Source organism: Stegostoma tigrinum, chromosome 16, assembly GCF_030684315.1.
Source record: "Stegostoma tigrinum isolate sSteTig4 chromosome 16, sSteTig4.hap1, whole genome shotgun sequence".
NCBI lineage: Eukaryota > Metazoa > Chordata > Chondrichthyes > Orectolobiformes > Stegostomatidae > Stegostoma > Stegostoma tigrinum.
In genome coordinates this window covers 19,901,692-19,919,412 of record NC_081369.1, presented here as the reverse complement: position 1 = coordinate 19,919,412, position 17,721 = coordinate 19,901,692, and the positions used below count along the sequence as shown (strand labels likewise).

Below are 17,721 nucleotides of genomic sequence, written 5' to 3'. Positions count from 1 at the left end.
AGGCAAGTGTAAGGTTTTGTGTTCTGGATGCAACCTGATTGGTCAAACTAATAGGCTTGAAGCAAAACACACTTTATTGTTACACTATAAGTAAATACAGATAAAAGAAAGCAGGATTGGAATAACAACATTGTTGGAAACTTAATAGAGTAATAGATCATTTAACTACTAAACACTAACTGTTCCAATATAGTAACATCCCATAAACACACCCTTGGTGAAGGCAAATTCAGTAAAATAGGTAGTTTCACATGCAATTCTCCAGTCCAGGAAAAAAGAATGTCAAGACAAAACTCAGAAAGAGACAGAACGCAAGTGGTTTACTGTAGCAGGGAGAGATGTAAAGCAGCTTCCAAATCCCAACAGCTACTGAAAATTAAATAAAAATCCTAGTCCTGCAGGAGCTGGACCCTACCCTTTCATGCTTATTCTGTCTGCTTTAAAAAGAAACAAAGCTAGCTACATGGCTGGGCACAGAGCAGACAGCTCTGCTCCAAGTTTGTAACACTTGTTTTCAAAAGAAAATGATAAAACAAATCCTTCTTAAAGGCACATCTCAAAACAGTATTGCCTCAGCTACTGAGTACTTCCAGTACTTTCTGTTGTTATATCAAAGATCTAGCAGCATCTTGATTTTGTCTTAAAGTGATTATACTGCTAACCCCAACTGCCTATCAGCTAGGTTATCTCTAACAACACCTGAAACTCTGTCCTCGTTGGGGAATATGAAACTTCTAAAGTTTAAAGAAAGTCCAATTGCTAAGGACTATATTGAAAGATCAAGATGCTCTTGACAATACACTGCACGTATTACATACACCTGTAGGTTGTGCAGATTGTATTCCTCAATTATGGGAAGGAAACTGCAAGGTTTGACTAGTGCTTGCTGGATTACTTGTCTGTACAGTGTTAAACATGGATTAACAGTACAATGGATATCTAATGTTTTGCCTAAAGCAAGCAGACTTCAGTCTGTAATCTCTGGCACAATCACATTGCTAATAATCAACATACTTGAACCAATTACAGTGGTTCCTGCATTCTGAACAATGTTAATAACAGACCAACGTCTCCCTCCCATGTCATGACAATATGTTTGAGACACCAAATCTCTATGATGCAGTCCATGATAAATACAACCTAAATGTAGATACAATTATGGTAGTTTTCTGATTCTAACCTACTTTATAAACATGCTGTGGAGTTATCTGATTGGGTTCACCAATTAGGATTAAAATCATATCCCATCGGGTCTGCCATGTATCATCTACACATTAAAGTACTGGTTCAGATGTGAATTAGATTTCTAGGGTATTTATCAAAATTTCAAGTGCCACCATTAAAATACGCAGTGCAGTTTTAGTTTATACAAGAGATGAATAATTAACCATTTCTGTAGTCATACGCAGTCCTAAATACATGGCTTTGTGTAAACAAGTGCCCTATCACCAACTACCAGTGCAGTTTCTTCAGAGAAAATGATCTCCTGAATATCTCCATTGGAACATAACATCATGATAAAACCACATACACAGGAGCAGACACAGCCCATTCAGTCCTTTGAGTCTGCTCTGCCATTTGATAAGATTATAGTCGGAAATCACACACTACAAGGTTATAGTCCAACAGGTTTATATGAAATCACGAGCTTCCAGAGTGTTGTTCCTTCACCAGGTGAAGTGACTTTACCTGAAGGAGCAGCACTCCAAAAGCTTGTGATTTCAAATAAACCTGTTGGACTGACTTCTGACTTTGTCGACACCAGTCCAACACTGGAACTTCCACATCATGGCTACCATCTATAAGATGACAGCTGATTTGATCAGATTCAACTCCACTTTCCTGCTTTTCCCTGCGTTTCCCGCTCCCCCCAACCCCAACTTTTGTCAATCTCCTTACTGATTAAAAAGCTGTCTATTTGAGCCTTGAATGTACTTAATGACCCAGCCTCAACAGCCCTCTGGGTAGAAAGTTCCACAGTTTCACAATCCTCAGAGAAGAAATCCCTCCTCATCTCTTTCTTAAACATGCAACTCCTTTTTCTGAGATTATTCCCTCTGGTCTTAGACCTTTCTGGACCTACCCTGTCAAGTCTTCTCAGAATCTTGTACGCTTCATTGAAGTCTCCTCTTGTTCTTCTCTATTCCAACAAGTACACATCGAACCTACTCAATATCTCCTCACATGGTAGTCCCTCCAGATCTATTATCAGCCTATTGAACCTTCTCTGTATTATCGCCAACACTCGTACTTTTCCCTTAGACAAGGAACTTGCAAATCGTTTACAGTATTCCAGTGTGATCTGACTAGTGCCACGTACAGTTTAGCAAAACCTCCCTACTTTTATATTCCATTCCCTTTGAGAAAAGACCAACACTTTATTTGCCCTCCCTATTGCCCACTGAATTTGATGCTAGTTTCTCGTGATTTATGGACTAGGACTCCCAAATCCCTCTGCTCTGTGGCTTTCTGCAGTCTTTATCTTACATTTCCTCTTTAAATTCATTCCATGTTTCCTGTAACAAGAGATTCAACATGAATTCCCTCTCTCTCTCTCACTCCTTTGTTTATAAGTTTTCCCATCAGGAAAGGAGCAAAGTCATGGCAGAATTGCAAATTATGATCAGGAGGATGTGATAACATCTTCCCGTGGTGTGTCTTTGATAGGAGACAAAGTAAAGCCAGCCACGTTTTAAAAAACATAATTGCTAAAAAAAATGTTGCCACTGGTTGAGGGTCCTGAATTTTTCATCTGTGCGGTTACACTTGTAGTTCAGTTGATTCTCAATCACACACTCAATGTTAATGTCTTAGAGAAATAGAAGTTTGTTTTAGCAGCTCTGCATGGGTGCAATGTCATCTTCACAAGTTGGAAATAAAACTCGAAGTCCCGTGTCACCTATGAACAGATGGTAAGGAGATTACAGCAGAGGTGTTAGATGAGAACTTCGTTGGTACCACGCTTCTTTTACACTTAAACATTCAATATAGCGGGTGTTGGCATTCCTCAGTGAAAATCACCACAATCTCAAGAATCATTAGCTGCTCCCTTATTTGAGAAAGGCAACTGGTAGAGAGTTGAATCTTAGGCTCACCATGCCTCAAGTGAGACTGAGAAGGGGGACTTTCATATTGACTTCTGCCAGGAAAGGAATTGAGTCTGTACTATTGAAGTCACTCTGCATCACCAACCTGCTGTCTAGCCAACTGAAATAATGTCTCTGCAATCGAATGGATCAGTTTACTGCGGGGGCCGATTTACAACAGCAACCGTGCAGGTTCAATTCCCACACCAGCTGAGGTCACCACGAAGGCCCTGCATTCTCAATCTCACTCCTTACCACAGGTTTAGTGACCCTCAGGTTAAATTCACCACCAGTTGCCTCTCTCTGTGATGGCAGAGCAGTTTCTAGGTTTATGGTGATTTTTGCTTTTTTTAATTCCTCCCCCACAGGTAATGTGCATGTCCGCATTTTGAATCAGGCTTCTCTGTTGGCTGAGATAACAAGGTGTAGAGCTGGATGAACACAGCAGGCCGAACAGCATCAGAGGAGCAGGAACGCTGACATTTCAGGCCTAGACCCTTCTTCAGAAAAGGCTTCCTGCTCCTCTGATGCTGCTTGGCCTGCTGTGTTCATCCAGCTCTATGCCTTGTTATCTCAGATTCTCCAGCATCTGCAGTTCCTACTTTCTCTATTGGCTGTCAGGGCACATACTTGTTCAAATCCTGGATTAAGGTGTCCAGTGCAATATCGGAGAAACCTAGTGCCCTTTTTTAAGGTTATCCACTTCCATGTTTCCCTCTTGTTCACAGGGCAAGTGGACCTCCCCTTTAAGAGGTGTTGACTACCTTTAAGTGGCATCAGGAATGTCTGATTTCCTGCCATTCCTTTGTTCCTACTGGCTAACAAATAGCTTGGACAGAATGGTCTCACTGAATCATAGTAATGAGGCCCCAATTTCATGTGGTCTCCAGCTTGTGCCCCAGTTTTCTGTGGTATTTTTCAAGCAAAAAGTATTTTCTAAGTCATAAATTTATAAAAGGTAAAACCAATGTCTTTTAACCCTCTGAAATTGAATTCATATACAGTCTGCAAGAATATGCACTAGCTATAAACTCTCCATTGTGCACAGACTTTAAATTAAACTTGAATTCCACAGAGTAAAATCAGAATTCCACTAAAAGCTCACTTTACCAGTCTGGAAATTCTCGAAGTATCAACTTGTTGTAGATTTTTTTTTGGTGTGGAAATTGCCCTCTGGATTAAAACTGCAGTAGTTTGATGAAAACAGTTCCCATAATCAATCTAAGGTTACAGTGAAGGCAGCCAGTTGGAGATATGACATCTGTGCATTTTAATAGGTACTGACAGATCAGAAAATATATCCTCATCATGACGGTCAGGAATGAATCTACAACTCTCATACAGCTGGGACTCCTTCAATGGTACCTGGGTTGACGTTGCCAAGACTACTAATAATTACTTTCACAGGCAGTCTTTGGCCATTCAATGTCGGTCATGTTATTTTATTTGCTGGACTAACTGGTTTGGGACAATGATTTTTGGTTTGTTCTACTTCATTAATTTCTAAGATCTACCTGGAGTCCCATTCTAAATCCTGACTGAAAGAACTGGCAACTTACACTCCAAACACAAACAGAGCTATCTTCAAACTAACCTGCAGGAGATTGGAGGGAGTGACCTTAGACAATTTAATTTGCTAAGGCTCACTCATGTCTTCATTAGGGAAGCATTTACATTTATCTGAATCTTCTTGTAATGGTACCGGTTAAATTGGAAACTCAACATGTGGGGAACAGCAGTGATGTGCTTTGTTCCAAGCAGGAGCTCTAAGCACTGTCTCACTTTACTTTTAATTGTCACTTTTTTGGTTTAATTCTTTCTCTTGGGTTTGGTCAATATTCGCAAGGCTGTATTTACTGCCTATTTGTAGTTGATGAGAAGGTGCCTGGGGTTCTTTTCTTTGCATCACTACATTCTTCTCACAAAGGTATTGGGCAACAAGTTCCACGGTCCTGATTTGAGTTGCAGAGATAGCAAGATTAGGTAAAATCAAAATTGGAATTAGGGCTCCCAACAAAATAAAGCACGGCACCTTTTGACAATGCAGAAAACCTTACATTTCACACTGTAATGCCAACCAGGTTAGTAAATATATCTAGCAGCTCAAATCTATAACGATCTGGCTTAAAGCAATTGCACTGTGCACCAGAGACAAGTTAGCATGGTAAGGTTTATTATGCAGACAGAAACAGTGTGGAAGAAAGGAATCCCACTCCTGGCTTTGATTTCTGATCCTTCTCTGGAACATATCTTTCTTCTGGCTGCCACCTTTTTTCTAGCAGGCCAGCCGCCAGATGGGGAAATCACAGGGACAAAGTTACATCCTCACACTCTGTGGTGTAGCAACATGCTGTCTAATTGGATGAATTGCCAGATTATTGCACACAGTATTCAGGAAATAAGGTACATAAAATTTGACATGACAGAAACAGGTCATTCAGCCAAACTGGTCCGTGCTGCAGTCTCTACCCCACACAAGCTTCACTTTATTTCATCTTACTGTATTGGCATATACTTTTACTTTCTTCTCCCCCAGAGTTTGTGCTTACTCTAGGTGCATTTATCCAGAGTTCCTTTAAATTCACCTTTGGTTTATGGTGTTAAAAATATAAATAAGCAACTATAAAGAACTAATATTGCTTATTTTTCAAGTCACTTTTGCAACTACAGCCACTTTAGACTGTCATAATTACTCAAAATAATTAATAATGGTATAGTTGGATTGATTTCTTTTCACTTTTTCATAAAGTGATTAAATCAGTATTTTCTTCATTAATTTATCAAACCTGCTGAAATTATATTTCCGTAATATTCTGTGTTTGAATATTTAAGTGGTAGTGTACAGTATTATGAGTAATATATAAAGTTGAACTGGTAGGAAAAATGGAAACAATGAATTTGGGTCAAATTAATTTTCATTTTAATTTGTACAGACACATTAGCAAATTCATGATTGAGATTGTAGAAATTAAGATAATTCACATAACTGAAGTACAATTATTTATTTCTGTCCAAGAAGAACAAAAGCTAACAGCACTGTCACCAAATAGCATCAATGTAAGAGCGTGGTCGAGTATTAAGTTTGAAAACATGCAATAATCTTTGACACCTCATTGAACTTGCTGTAGTCGTTAAAAAAAAGGAAAAACTCTGAGACACACTTAACTACTGTCTAATTACCTACTGATAATTTTTTTTTTAGAAAAAACATTTATTTTAACATCAGGTCAACAATTAAAAATGTAAAAGAATTCAAAGGAAAGACTGTCACTGCTTACAGTATGTTTGTTACAATCATAAACCATTACCGCCTGGGACAGTGGTAATCTGTGAAGAGTGTAGATGCACGTTCACATTAAACAACGGACTTCTGTCTGGAAGATTAATGTCAAGGTTTCATGTTACTGAGCCGGATATCACGTTCTAGCTCAAACTGCCGGTGATCGACTCTATCCAAGAAAGCTTTCCGTTCGATGTATCTGGGGAAAGAAAAGTTGTATATTAATTTTACACATATCCCACATAAACATGCACAAAGACAGCTCAATGAGATTTCTATAGCTGGTTTTGAGCAGAATAAAACAAAAAAGGTGATACCAATAGGAAGTGCTGGAAAAGCAGGCTGGGCAGTGAGAAGAGAAAAAAGATGGGTTACAGTTTCAGATACAATCAATGCTGATGAGCCTGCTGTGGATTTTCAGCATGTCACCATGTTTTGTTTTCAGTTTCGGCATTTGTAGCTTTCTGTCTGAAAAGAAATGCACTTCTAAATCATATGGCTTCATTAATGTAATATTTAAGGCAGAAATATCATCTCATAACACTGTAAATCAGTATCACAGTGTTTGAAACATTTTAATCGTGCAATATTAGCTACAAATTAAGGTCAACGTATTTACTGTGTTTTAGATCAGTTTGTATGAGTAGACAGGTTTGAACCCACTGCTGATGGATAACAGACATCACTTTCCCAGTCACCCAGCAGCACGCCTCTCCATGTCCAATTAAAATGAAATGGAGGTCTTACTCACTTCTTTCCCATCCAGATCCAACCACCGTCCCTAGCCAGCATCACCCTCCTTTCATATGCAAATCAGGCTTTGATAGGCCCATCTGCTACTTGAACTGGAGTCTGAGCAGACGACCTGATGGCTTTCCAGTTACATTAAACATATTGTAACCTAGATTGTAAGTCAGAGGCAGTCCAGAAAAGGCAGTTGTACAATATCTTTCAACTGTCTTTTTGTATAAGGTAATACCTCTGAAAGAGTAAATGTTGAACTCTATTGAGTTCTACCCAAATTGATGATGTCAAGCAGTGTTTGGGTGGAGAATTAATTAGTCTTGCACAAGGTCGAGACACAGACAAACATGACAGATGTGGTTCCTACAGCTGTAATTCTGTCTAACTAATTAATGTTAATTGCACCTACTGCCATTATGTAATACACCAAATCTTTGGATCAAGAGGACTGGGTTCAAGTTCCATTTGTTCCAGAGGTGTGTACAAATGTCTCTGAATGGGTTGATTTGAAAGTATCTTTCTATCACATCTTGCACTACGGCACGGTGTTAGTGTCCCTACCTCTGGGCCAGAAAGTCTGGATTCAAATCCCACCTGCCATGGTGCGTGTTACAACATCTCTGAACAGGTTGATTAAAAAAAAACTACATCCCATAATGAAAAACAAGTGCTGCCTATTGAGATTCTACAGTAGTCTATTCTCTGTCACTGATAATCAGACACTTAAACACAATGGGCTGTGGAGGGGGTCGCTGTACCTGGGCGTCTGCCCATCTTTCATAGTTATGCTAGTTCTCATGTGTCCTTTGAGACAGAGCATTCTGTGTCCACTGGTATGGTTGAGCCTTTAAGGGCTGATGGGCTCTGAAGGGGCTGGAGCGCATCCTCATGCTGGTAACGATATTTTGGCTCAATTTGGATTAGTTTGTTTCTATGCAATAAGTCTCCTTCAATCATTATATTTTGTTTTTGTACAGTCCCCCACAAGGGGCCATCAAACCTGTTTAAATTGGCTTTAGAAGACCGGATAGGGAAACTGGTGGCTCATTTCTTCCTGATACCACTCAAAGTGGGGAAAGTGGCCTGAGCAACAGAGATTGTGGTGAGACACATCCTGGGCCCACTAGACATCTTGCATAATTTTTTTCTCGATATTGAGAGCAACTTGCTGCATCTTTTATACATTTATTGAGTGGTGAGGAGAGTTTCGGGCTAGGCAGCAGCAATTTGCTAGGTAAAGAAGACTGTTATTTATTAAATGCCTTATTAATGGTCTGACTTGCCTCATCAATATTCACCTTTCTACGTTACCAAGCCAGCCAAGCAGGCAAGGTAATGAGAAGTCTCAACATTGAAGTCAGAGTGGATACCTGGCAAACCGAGCTTGCCTTTTGCTGTGAAGTGCCTCCACACTGATCAGCACCAAAATAGCAGCTCAGGGCACAATCCATGAGCACCAACTGCATGCACCTATTGTACACTCAATAGGTGCCTACCCACAACTATCACAGCATCTGTCTGATACACATATAGGCTGCTGATAAAGCACAGACCTGGATTACTCAGCATACTGGATACTAGCTTTGAAACACTGCTGCAAGGATGCTTTGCACACAATCAAGTACCCAGCTGATGGATTTGACCAGGCTGTATCTCAGGAATGCTCATTTGTTCCCTCAGTGTTTACTCACTTAGTGTCCACTTGCATGCTTACAGTATCCTTCCCTGCTGCGCCATGTCATTCGTGGTAGCTTTAGATTCTGGCTGACATGCCAATGCACTTTCAATACTGTGATTCCAGTTTTCCTAGGGCTTCTCGATGCCACACTTGATCAAATGCAGCCTTGATGTCAAGGGCTGTCACTCTCACCTCCCCTCTGGAATTCAACTATTTTATCTATGTTTGAACCAGGGCTGTAATGAGGTCAGGAGCCGAGTGGCCATGCGCGGAACCCAAACTGGGTGTCACTGAGCTGGTTATTGCTGAGCAGGTGCTGCTTGATAACACTGTTGCTGACACCTTCCATCACTTTACTGATGATTGAAAGTTGGTTGATAGAGGTGTAATTGGCCAGGTTGAATTTGACTGCCTTGTAACGTACAAGACATGCCTGGACAATTTTCCGCATTGTCGGATAGATGCCAGTATTATAACTGTACTGGAGCAGCTTGGCTAGGGGAATGGCATGTTCTGGAGCACAAGTCTTCAGTACTATTGCCAGAATGTTGTCAGGCCGGTAGCCTTTGCAGTATCCAGAGTCACCAACAGTTTAGTGACAGTCGTTTTGCAGCAAATTGAATTGGCTAAAGACTGGCATCCGTAATGCTGAGGCAGGAGGCTGACATAGATTAACCACTCGGCATGTCTGGCTGAATATTGCTGCGATTGCTTCAGTTTTATCTTTTATACTGATGTGTCGGAATCTTCCATCATTGAGAATGGGAATAATTGTGGAGCCCCCTCCTCTAGTGAGTTATTTAACTGTCCACCACTGTTCATGACTAGATGTAGCAGACCTGTAGATTGTGAGAACGCTTAGCTCCAACCATCACTTGCTGTTTATGCAGTTTGGCATGCAAGTAGCATTGTTTCATAGCTTCAGAGTGTGACATATCAGTTTTAGGCATGACTGGTGCTCCTCCTGGCATGCCCTCCTACACTCTCCATTGAACGAGGTCGACCTGGCTGACATTCAACCTGGCTCGATTATAATGGCTGAGTGGAGGATATGAATCACAGAATCCCTACAGTGTAGACACAAACTATTCAAACCATTGAGTATGCGCCAATCCTCCGACGTCAGAGGGTTTTGAGTCAATGTTAAGAATTCTGAGGGCAACGCCCTCAAAGGCCGTACATCACTGTGCTACCACCTCTGTCAGGCCAGCCGGTGAGACAGGACATATCCAGGGATGGTGATTGTGGTGTCTGGGACATTGACTGTAAAGTAGAAGTCCATGAAATGTCAAATAGTCCTCAATCCAGCTGAGGGAGTTTGGTGATGGAATTTTGTTAACAGTTAGTCATGGGCACAGTCAGCTTGGCCACTGTTAGTCATCTATTTGGGCTGCTCACAGTTGGGGATATGTCAGACTATAGTCTGGGAGCTGTTCAGTGGCCAGTTCTGTACGGCCACAAGCAGTAGTCAGGGAAACCACATTTCATGAATTTGACAATTGCAAACACAGCACCCAGTCATCTGGTCAATAAAGTCTAAGGACTCGTTAGCAGAGGGGGCAGGGAGGGGTGTTGGTGGTGGGTGAAAACAGCCTGCTGGGATATGCAATGATAGTGTCAGAGTGGGGGGCTCGGAGCTGATGGTGTCCACAACGATCTGCATTTCCTGCCATCATTTGCCATTCACTAGATACTAACCGCAACAGAAAAATGGTGTGGGCAGAATCAGTGTCAAGGTGGTGGTTAAAGTGCAGGCTCCTTGTTTACTGGATGTTAGGACACTGAAGGGGCAAATACAAGAAGCATGCACTTGCAAAGTGCGCTATATTTAGTCTGCAACCAATTCATCATCCATTTACAATGCACACAAAATGAACAAGCTCCGGGTTTAAATGATAGTCAGAGGCGATTTACATCATGCCATTGGTCCTTACAAATCGAATACTGGCATCATCTTAATGATATTCAGGTGGGGAGCAACCATTTAAAAGGTCAATACTGATCAACGGTAAGCCATTACTCATGCAACTCACAAGGCTGCAGTGGGAGACAGAGACCATTGATTCAACATCTGTCATATAAGTTACCTGAACATAATGAAATGATTGACATGGGTCTGGGATAGAAAGGCAGTCACAGTGTAGCAGGTAGTAGCATTTGTTGTAACACATTTGTCACTCAGCCAGTGTGGCCGATCCACCAAGTTGTTGCACGTGCTGAGGCTGAAGGTGATGAATGGTGGAGGCATGGCCCTTGTTATCAGGGTGCTGCAAGTCTCACTGTCTGGACAAGTGTGTGCAGCCCTCATCTGCAGGGTATGCCACCAATCACTCTCATGAGAGACTCAAACCTCTTTCCCTCCTTAAGTTCACCATTTAGGTTATTTCCACCAAGAGTCCTGCACCCATTTGCCGGTGCATTGTTGTTCACTGTGGTTGATGCAGGAGCACTAGGGCCACCAGAATATAGCAGTGTTCAGTGTGGAGGCTGAGGAGCATACAACTCATGGACAGGTCACTGCTACAAGGCCCGTCAGGAGGACTAGAGTTTTTTTTGGTCCTGACTGCATTTCCTGGGAAAGAGTGAGGCACAGCGTCAGTGCAGGCTTGGTACGTTTTTGGACACAGTGATGGAACAGTGCCAGCTGCAGAAGTGGGAGGCTATCCTCTCCCAATGGCTTTGAAGGTGACAGCTGTTCTGAAAATCATTGGCTCCTTCTAGATAAGGCTGCCTGATACCTTTTAGTCAGTCGTTCACAAATGTGGAGCAAACTTTGAGCTGTTGAATATGCAGGTCCACTGCTTGGACCAATCTGGGGTTATAGGGGCAGACAGCGAGACAGGCTGAGGAACTGGGTAATGACAGCTGGCTGCAAAGGAAAAGGAGCGGGGAACAAGGACCCTGGGGAGGAGGAGGCTGACAATGAGCATGACAGAGCTCAGTTGCACTGGGCATCAAAGCCTGACAGAACCTCAATGACACCCACGTCCTGTGGATGGGGTCTGGGTTCAGTGGGCCATCACAGTATGGTCTATAGGCTTTGGCATGATGGTGTGTGTGGTGTGTGGGTACACGTGTGTGTGTGTACGCGGCGATGGTGACCTGAAACGTCTTTTCCGTTTGTTTGTGTTTGATAGCAGTGAATAAAAGTGCATCTCTGGAACCATCCAATCGCTTGCCTGTATGTGATGTTCCCCTACTGTAAAATGACAAGATGCAGGTCTACACTAGGCATTGGGACCAGGATAGCAGTGAACTAGACAGGCTGAGGTGACGAATATGCAGCTAAGGACAGGTAAACTGTGTGGCACGTAATTAAACAGCGACTTGGTGAGAGAACAGGGTTGTAAATGTGAGGGAGTGCCACTGACGCAGAACATGTGCTGTGAGAAGCATGGCTCTGTGCCTGCTGCTGCTGAGGGGCAACACCAGACTGCAAATAATAGGAAAACATTATAGATGCTGGAAATCTCAGTTCTCCAATTCTGAAGAGGAGTCACATCAGGCACAAAACGTTAACTGTATTTTTCTCCTCAAATGCTGCCAGACCTGCTGAGTTTCTCCAGCATTCTTTGTGTCAGATTGCAAAAGATTATCAGGTACACAGCACATCTGAAAAGGTGGCATGGATGCACAGGATGCCAGTGATATGAACAATATTTTGAGAATGGCGGGTTGTTCTGAAAATGGTGCCAAAAAGGGTAAGATGGGATTGAAATCAAACAGGGGAGGCACCTTAGGGAAGGGCAGGTAGTAAATGCACGAGTTTGGTAAGATACAGCAAGATACTTTGCCAGGCTTTGTGGCGCAAAACCGTCCGAAACTAAAACAACAAGTATGCCTTTCGTGCTCTGCCAAAATCAGTAAGATTCAGACCTATGTATCCATGTTTCTTTCTTCACCTTTCCTTTGGAAAGGAAGCAATTCATGTTGCCAGACATGCAGATCATCCAAAAACAGAAGCCTATAATTCCATATGGTTCCACGGACTGACACTAATCAGCAATCGGAGCTCGGGTTGACTTTTCCTCTGCCTGCCTCCAGGTAGATTGATGTAATTGCATCATCCCCATTAGCAGTCCTGATGAGACTAACTAATTCAGCTGGACCCTGAAATTTTCTTGGTGTGTAGGTCTCAATTGCACATCACATGGTGTGTTCACCCACCAAGAGCCATTTAGCTTTAATTTCTAGGATAATCAAGCTCAGGCTGACAGGTAGAGGTTTAAACCTGGCATTATTAGGATTAAGAATAACCCTCATAAGAAATGTTCATGAGAGAGAATGTGATTCATTGACCAAGAAAGAATTTGTCACGCAGCAGCACTGCATCTTTTTGCCAGTGACTGCACATGCACAGTTATTAATACATTTCACAGGAGCTTTTCTTAAAAGACAAAAACACCATTATTCTCAATATTCAATGTGTGTGTTGTGCTATTAATAGGTTTATGTCCAGGATGTAATCAGTTCATCTTTAACCCTGCAGGAACTGATGTCGGCAGTTCGAATTTGTAGCCACAAGATAAGAATGCTCAAAACATGTATAATGACAAAGAATGAAACCAAGCAAACACTCGTCCCGCCAAGTTAATTAAAGAACATCTGATGATGAAAGCAGATTGAGCAAAACAAAAGGAGGTCCAGCAGGGCAAACAGAGGTTGCACAGTGCATTCTAGGCAAGATGAAGTGAAGTAAAGGCGATATTTGAAGATTTTGAGAGGAGATTGTGGCTTTGCGAAAGATATTCTGATTTCAAAATGGAATCCTTTACAATATACCAAAGGTGTTTTTTTTTAAAAATGCACAGAAGATCAATAAAGTCTTAAGAAAATCAATTCAAAATATCACACTATGATGTCCATTCAGATATCAAATTTTCCAGACAATTCAGCTCATTTCATTTTCCCATTCTTTCATTTCATTACTGAATAACATTATTTTAATAACCAAAACACATACATACATACATACATACATAGCGTATTCTTGTTCAGGAGCTGACATATAAGCCTGATGTAATATCAATTCACATCAAGGAGAATGAAACAAAATACCTACAATAGTGCACAAAGGCGGTAGCTTTCATAGAGACTGTATTGGCATTTGGCCTCCTCTGGCTCTATCACTTGGAAAGACTTCAGGCACCTTCTCTTCTTATGCTCACATGGCATCTGAGAGGGAAATGAAGCACTGAAGCTTTTTCAAACTTGCTTACAGATTTGTTTTCATTCAAGCAATTTTTAAACACAAACAGAAGACATTGCTGGTACTTTGCGAAGATCCAAAATACTCAATTAAATGCCATAAAGCTCCGCTCACAACTCTCTGCTCCATAAATTTAAGAAAAAAAACCCCGTAGCTGTTTCACTCCCTCAGATATATTTTCTTTCCGCTGTGCTACATTTAACAAAATACAAAATCACTCCCTCTTCAGGAGGACAATGAAGAAGTTGTTCTATTCCTGAGACTGTGCCATTAAACAAACAGGGAATGTGCAAGAGCCTAGGGTTGACCGAGGACCAATCAAGATCTAATTCTCCATCTTGATTTCCAATTTGAGATTAGAAAGTCTCAGCCTGACACAGCCCCACATCAAAATGTTCAACAGCCCTGAAATGCCCCAAGCCTTAACCAAGTGATTTAAAATGCTTTTAAGTTTTTGCATACCCTGACAAGACAGACAAACAGGGACATTGACATGGATTTTAAAATTATCTCATTTAACCGTAGGAAGTTGAAAACACAGAAATGGTGTGAGGCAAGCAAAAAATGGTTTGTGGCTGGCACAACCTTTGCCCAACAGCCCTTCACAAACATCAAAACGCTTCCATCTACCTCCCTTGACACCCCCATTGCTTCTTTTGCAAAACACTTTTAAAAATTTAAAAACCGACCTAAGCAAGCTACCTTTGTTGACAAATGAACTTCCAAAAATGTAACAAAACCATGCAGCCCCAGAAACTTGCAGGTTACTCTCCACCAAGATGGTTGGTTTCAATAGTGATGACGACCGGGGTTGTCAAATCACACTCCCAACAAAGAGAGGAAATAAAGTGAATCAGCTGCCCTCTTCTAATTACTACGTGTGAGTGAATCCTTTTGAGAAACATGCAAATTAACATTCGACCAAGGCCAGATCATGATTGGCTAGGTAAACTCTCATGACTGAATGGCTTGCTGACATTCAACCTCTTGCTTTTTGAATGAAGAATACTCATTTATGAGGAGATATTAGAAGGCTGTTGTGTTGCAACAAGAAACAGTGCCTTCAAAAGGAGGATGATATTTTAAACAATGTAAGGCTTAAATTAATAACATATCACCACTGCAGAATAATATATTCACGTAATTAATTCACAGCAGAATAAATAGGGGAATTATGTTATAAATTCTAACTCAGAATCACAAGGACATTAAGGAACTAGCACACAATCAGCACAGAACAGAACACCTCAGAAACAACAAGAAACCTGGAAGGAAACACGACTGTGGATGCTGAAGATTTGAAAAAAAAATTTCCTGTGACTTCTGTTCTGGTTTAAGAAAGAAACCTTTATTTCCATCCTTAAAATCTCTCAAAATCACCAAGAGCCTTCAAGTATTGATTTTGAATACCCTGTAGATAATCCTTCTTTTGATGTCTGTGACAAAAAAAATCACTTTTAATGCATGTATCTGAATACAACATGACATTGGACCTTGCAAAATGCTAACTTCATATGGTCAGGCAATTTCAAACATTGCATAAAAATATTGTGTATGTCAGATAACAATAACCTGCACTAGCAGCATATGCTCATCACTATAATCTAGGGTAGAATTCCACAGTTTCCAGGTCTATCGGCCAAGAGCTGGAAAATTGTTTTTCAGTTGTTGCTGATGGATTGACTTTTGGATCTGAGAAAACATCAATAATTTAACACAGAAAAACAGCCTATGATGTTTCACCTAAGTCATCACCAAAATGTGACAGTCACTAAAGAAATTCAAAGGACAGGCAGCTAAAAGCTTTAAACATGCAAATTTTAAGAAGTATCTTAAAAGGAGGACACTGAGGTAGGGAGTTTCAAGAAGGGAATTCTAAAAGTGATAGTCTAGGCAGCTAAAGAGTCAGCCCCAGTGGTGAAGTATTGAAAGTCAATGAAACGCAGAGCAAAAAGTGTCCAGTCCTCACCCTATCCAGAATAAGGTGCCACTCCCATGAATATTTCACATTTCGCATAAGTTTCACCAGTAAATAATTATGATTGGTTTATTTTTTTGAGAAGCATAGATTAAGATAGCCAATTGTCAGGCATGTTTATCATAGATGTTTACAGCTCAGAAGGAGACTCTTCAGCCCATCAAGTCTATGCATGGTCAACAAAGAGCCGGTTACACTAATCCCATTTTCCAGTTCTTGGCCCATAGCTCTGGAAGCTATGATAACACAAACAAATATTGACTTACGAAGTCAATACTTATCCTTACGAAGAAGGCAGCGGGGAACCTAATAAGATAAATATTTAGATAAAACAAAAAAAAACGTAAAATAATATTTGCGGACACCAATTACTGAAGGTAAGTTATCGAACATGATCCTGTGAGGATAGCAAAACATTTTTAGAAGCCTAATTAATTTGTAAACTCTTTTGTTTTCAAACTTTTTAAACAAACTTTTGTTCAAATGACTAAGATGGTCTTTGGTACTTATAAGGGACACAGCTGTGAACTGTAGAATGCTCAGCCATTCCATGCATGAGAAATGCCTTCATGGCCTATATGTTAGAAGAGTTGGGGAATGGTTCTCTTCCTGAGTGGAACACCTCCATGAATATATTTTCTAACTTTACACACAAGTACTAATAGCATATCCCTGGCAACATAAAAACACAGACAGAAACCATCATAAAATTTCAATATTTGTTTGTGTTATCATAGCTTCCAGAGCTATGGGCCAAGAACTGGAAAATGGGATTAGTGTAACCGGCTCTTTGTTGACCATGCATAGACTTGATGGGCTGAAGAGTCTCCTTCTGAGCTGTAGACATCTATGATAAACATGCCTGTCAATTGGCTATCTTAATCTATGCTTCTCAAAAAAATAAACCAATCATAATTATTTACTGGTGAAAGTTATGTGAAACTTATGCAGTGTGTAAAACTCAAATTTAACTGAATGGAGTCCTTGGTACATTAGTCTTCAAAAAATTGATCTTTAAAAAAACCTGGTATATCAGCAAACATTTGATAATCATTGTAGTTGGTTTCTATTTTCAACTTCTGGTTTCTTTCTCTGTCCATAATCAATGCAAAACATCATATGGCTCAATTTTACAGCACCTGCCCATGCTGAATTGATACCAACTGAGAATGTTTACAACTTTAGTCTGGCTGCAGATTTGATAGCTGGAGTCTAATCATTAAATTATTAACTCCCTGCATGAACACCAATGCCTTCAAGTAGAGGACAATGAAGATGGATTTGTTTGATAAAGTACATCTTGTTGATACTTCAACTATTAGCACAGGAAAACTATATGCAATGCTCAAAGAACAGCTTGGAGTTTTAAAGTTAGTCTCAAAAGTGGGGACGACAGAATGTAAGAAAAACAGCCAGCATTCTTCTTTCAATTTATAAGATGTGCCTCCTACTGAAAAACGCCCACATGACAAAAGAGTGAGACCAGAATGTGTTCCGGCTACAATGCCATCCCCCTGTCAAGCAGGCCAGCAATATTCAATGTGTAAACACACAGGAGAAATGATTTTTCAGCAGGAAGCTCGGAACAACTAGCTTACACTGAACAGTACCAGAACTATTGCATGAGACACTTGAGACAACTGTCAGGGCAAGCAGGATGAAAGCTACTCAAGGGAGTATTGTGGGAAAGATGGGAAGCTTTAATAATTGTATGAGTTATCAGCTCATTTGTGACAGCAGATCAAA

The 17,721-nt window shown here is 40.8% G+C and overlaps 1 protein-coding gene across 3 annotated transcripts in view; it reads right to left on the bottom strand.

Moving 5' to 3' along the window:
- Nucleotides 1-5,983: 5,983 nt before the first annotated feature.
- cfdp1 (craniofacial development protein 1) overlaps nt 5,984-17,721 on the bottom strand; it is a 173,825-nt gene continuing 162,087 nt past the window's right edge. For all 3 annotated transcript variants that reach the window (XM_048547058.2, XM_048547057.2, XM_048547059.2), the window contains exon 7: nt 5,984-6,565. In XM_048547058.2, coding sequence (XP_048403015.1) covers nt 6,475-6,565 — 91 coding nt within the window. In that variant the 3' untranslated portion in view covers nt 5,984-6,474. The remainder of the gene's footprint in view (nt 6,566-17,721) is intronic.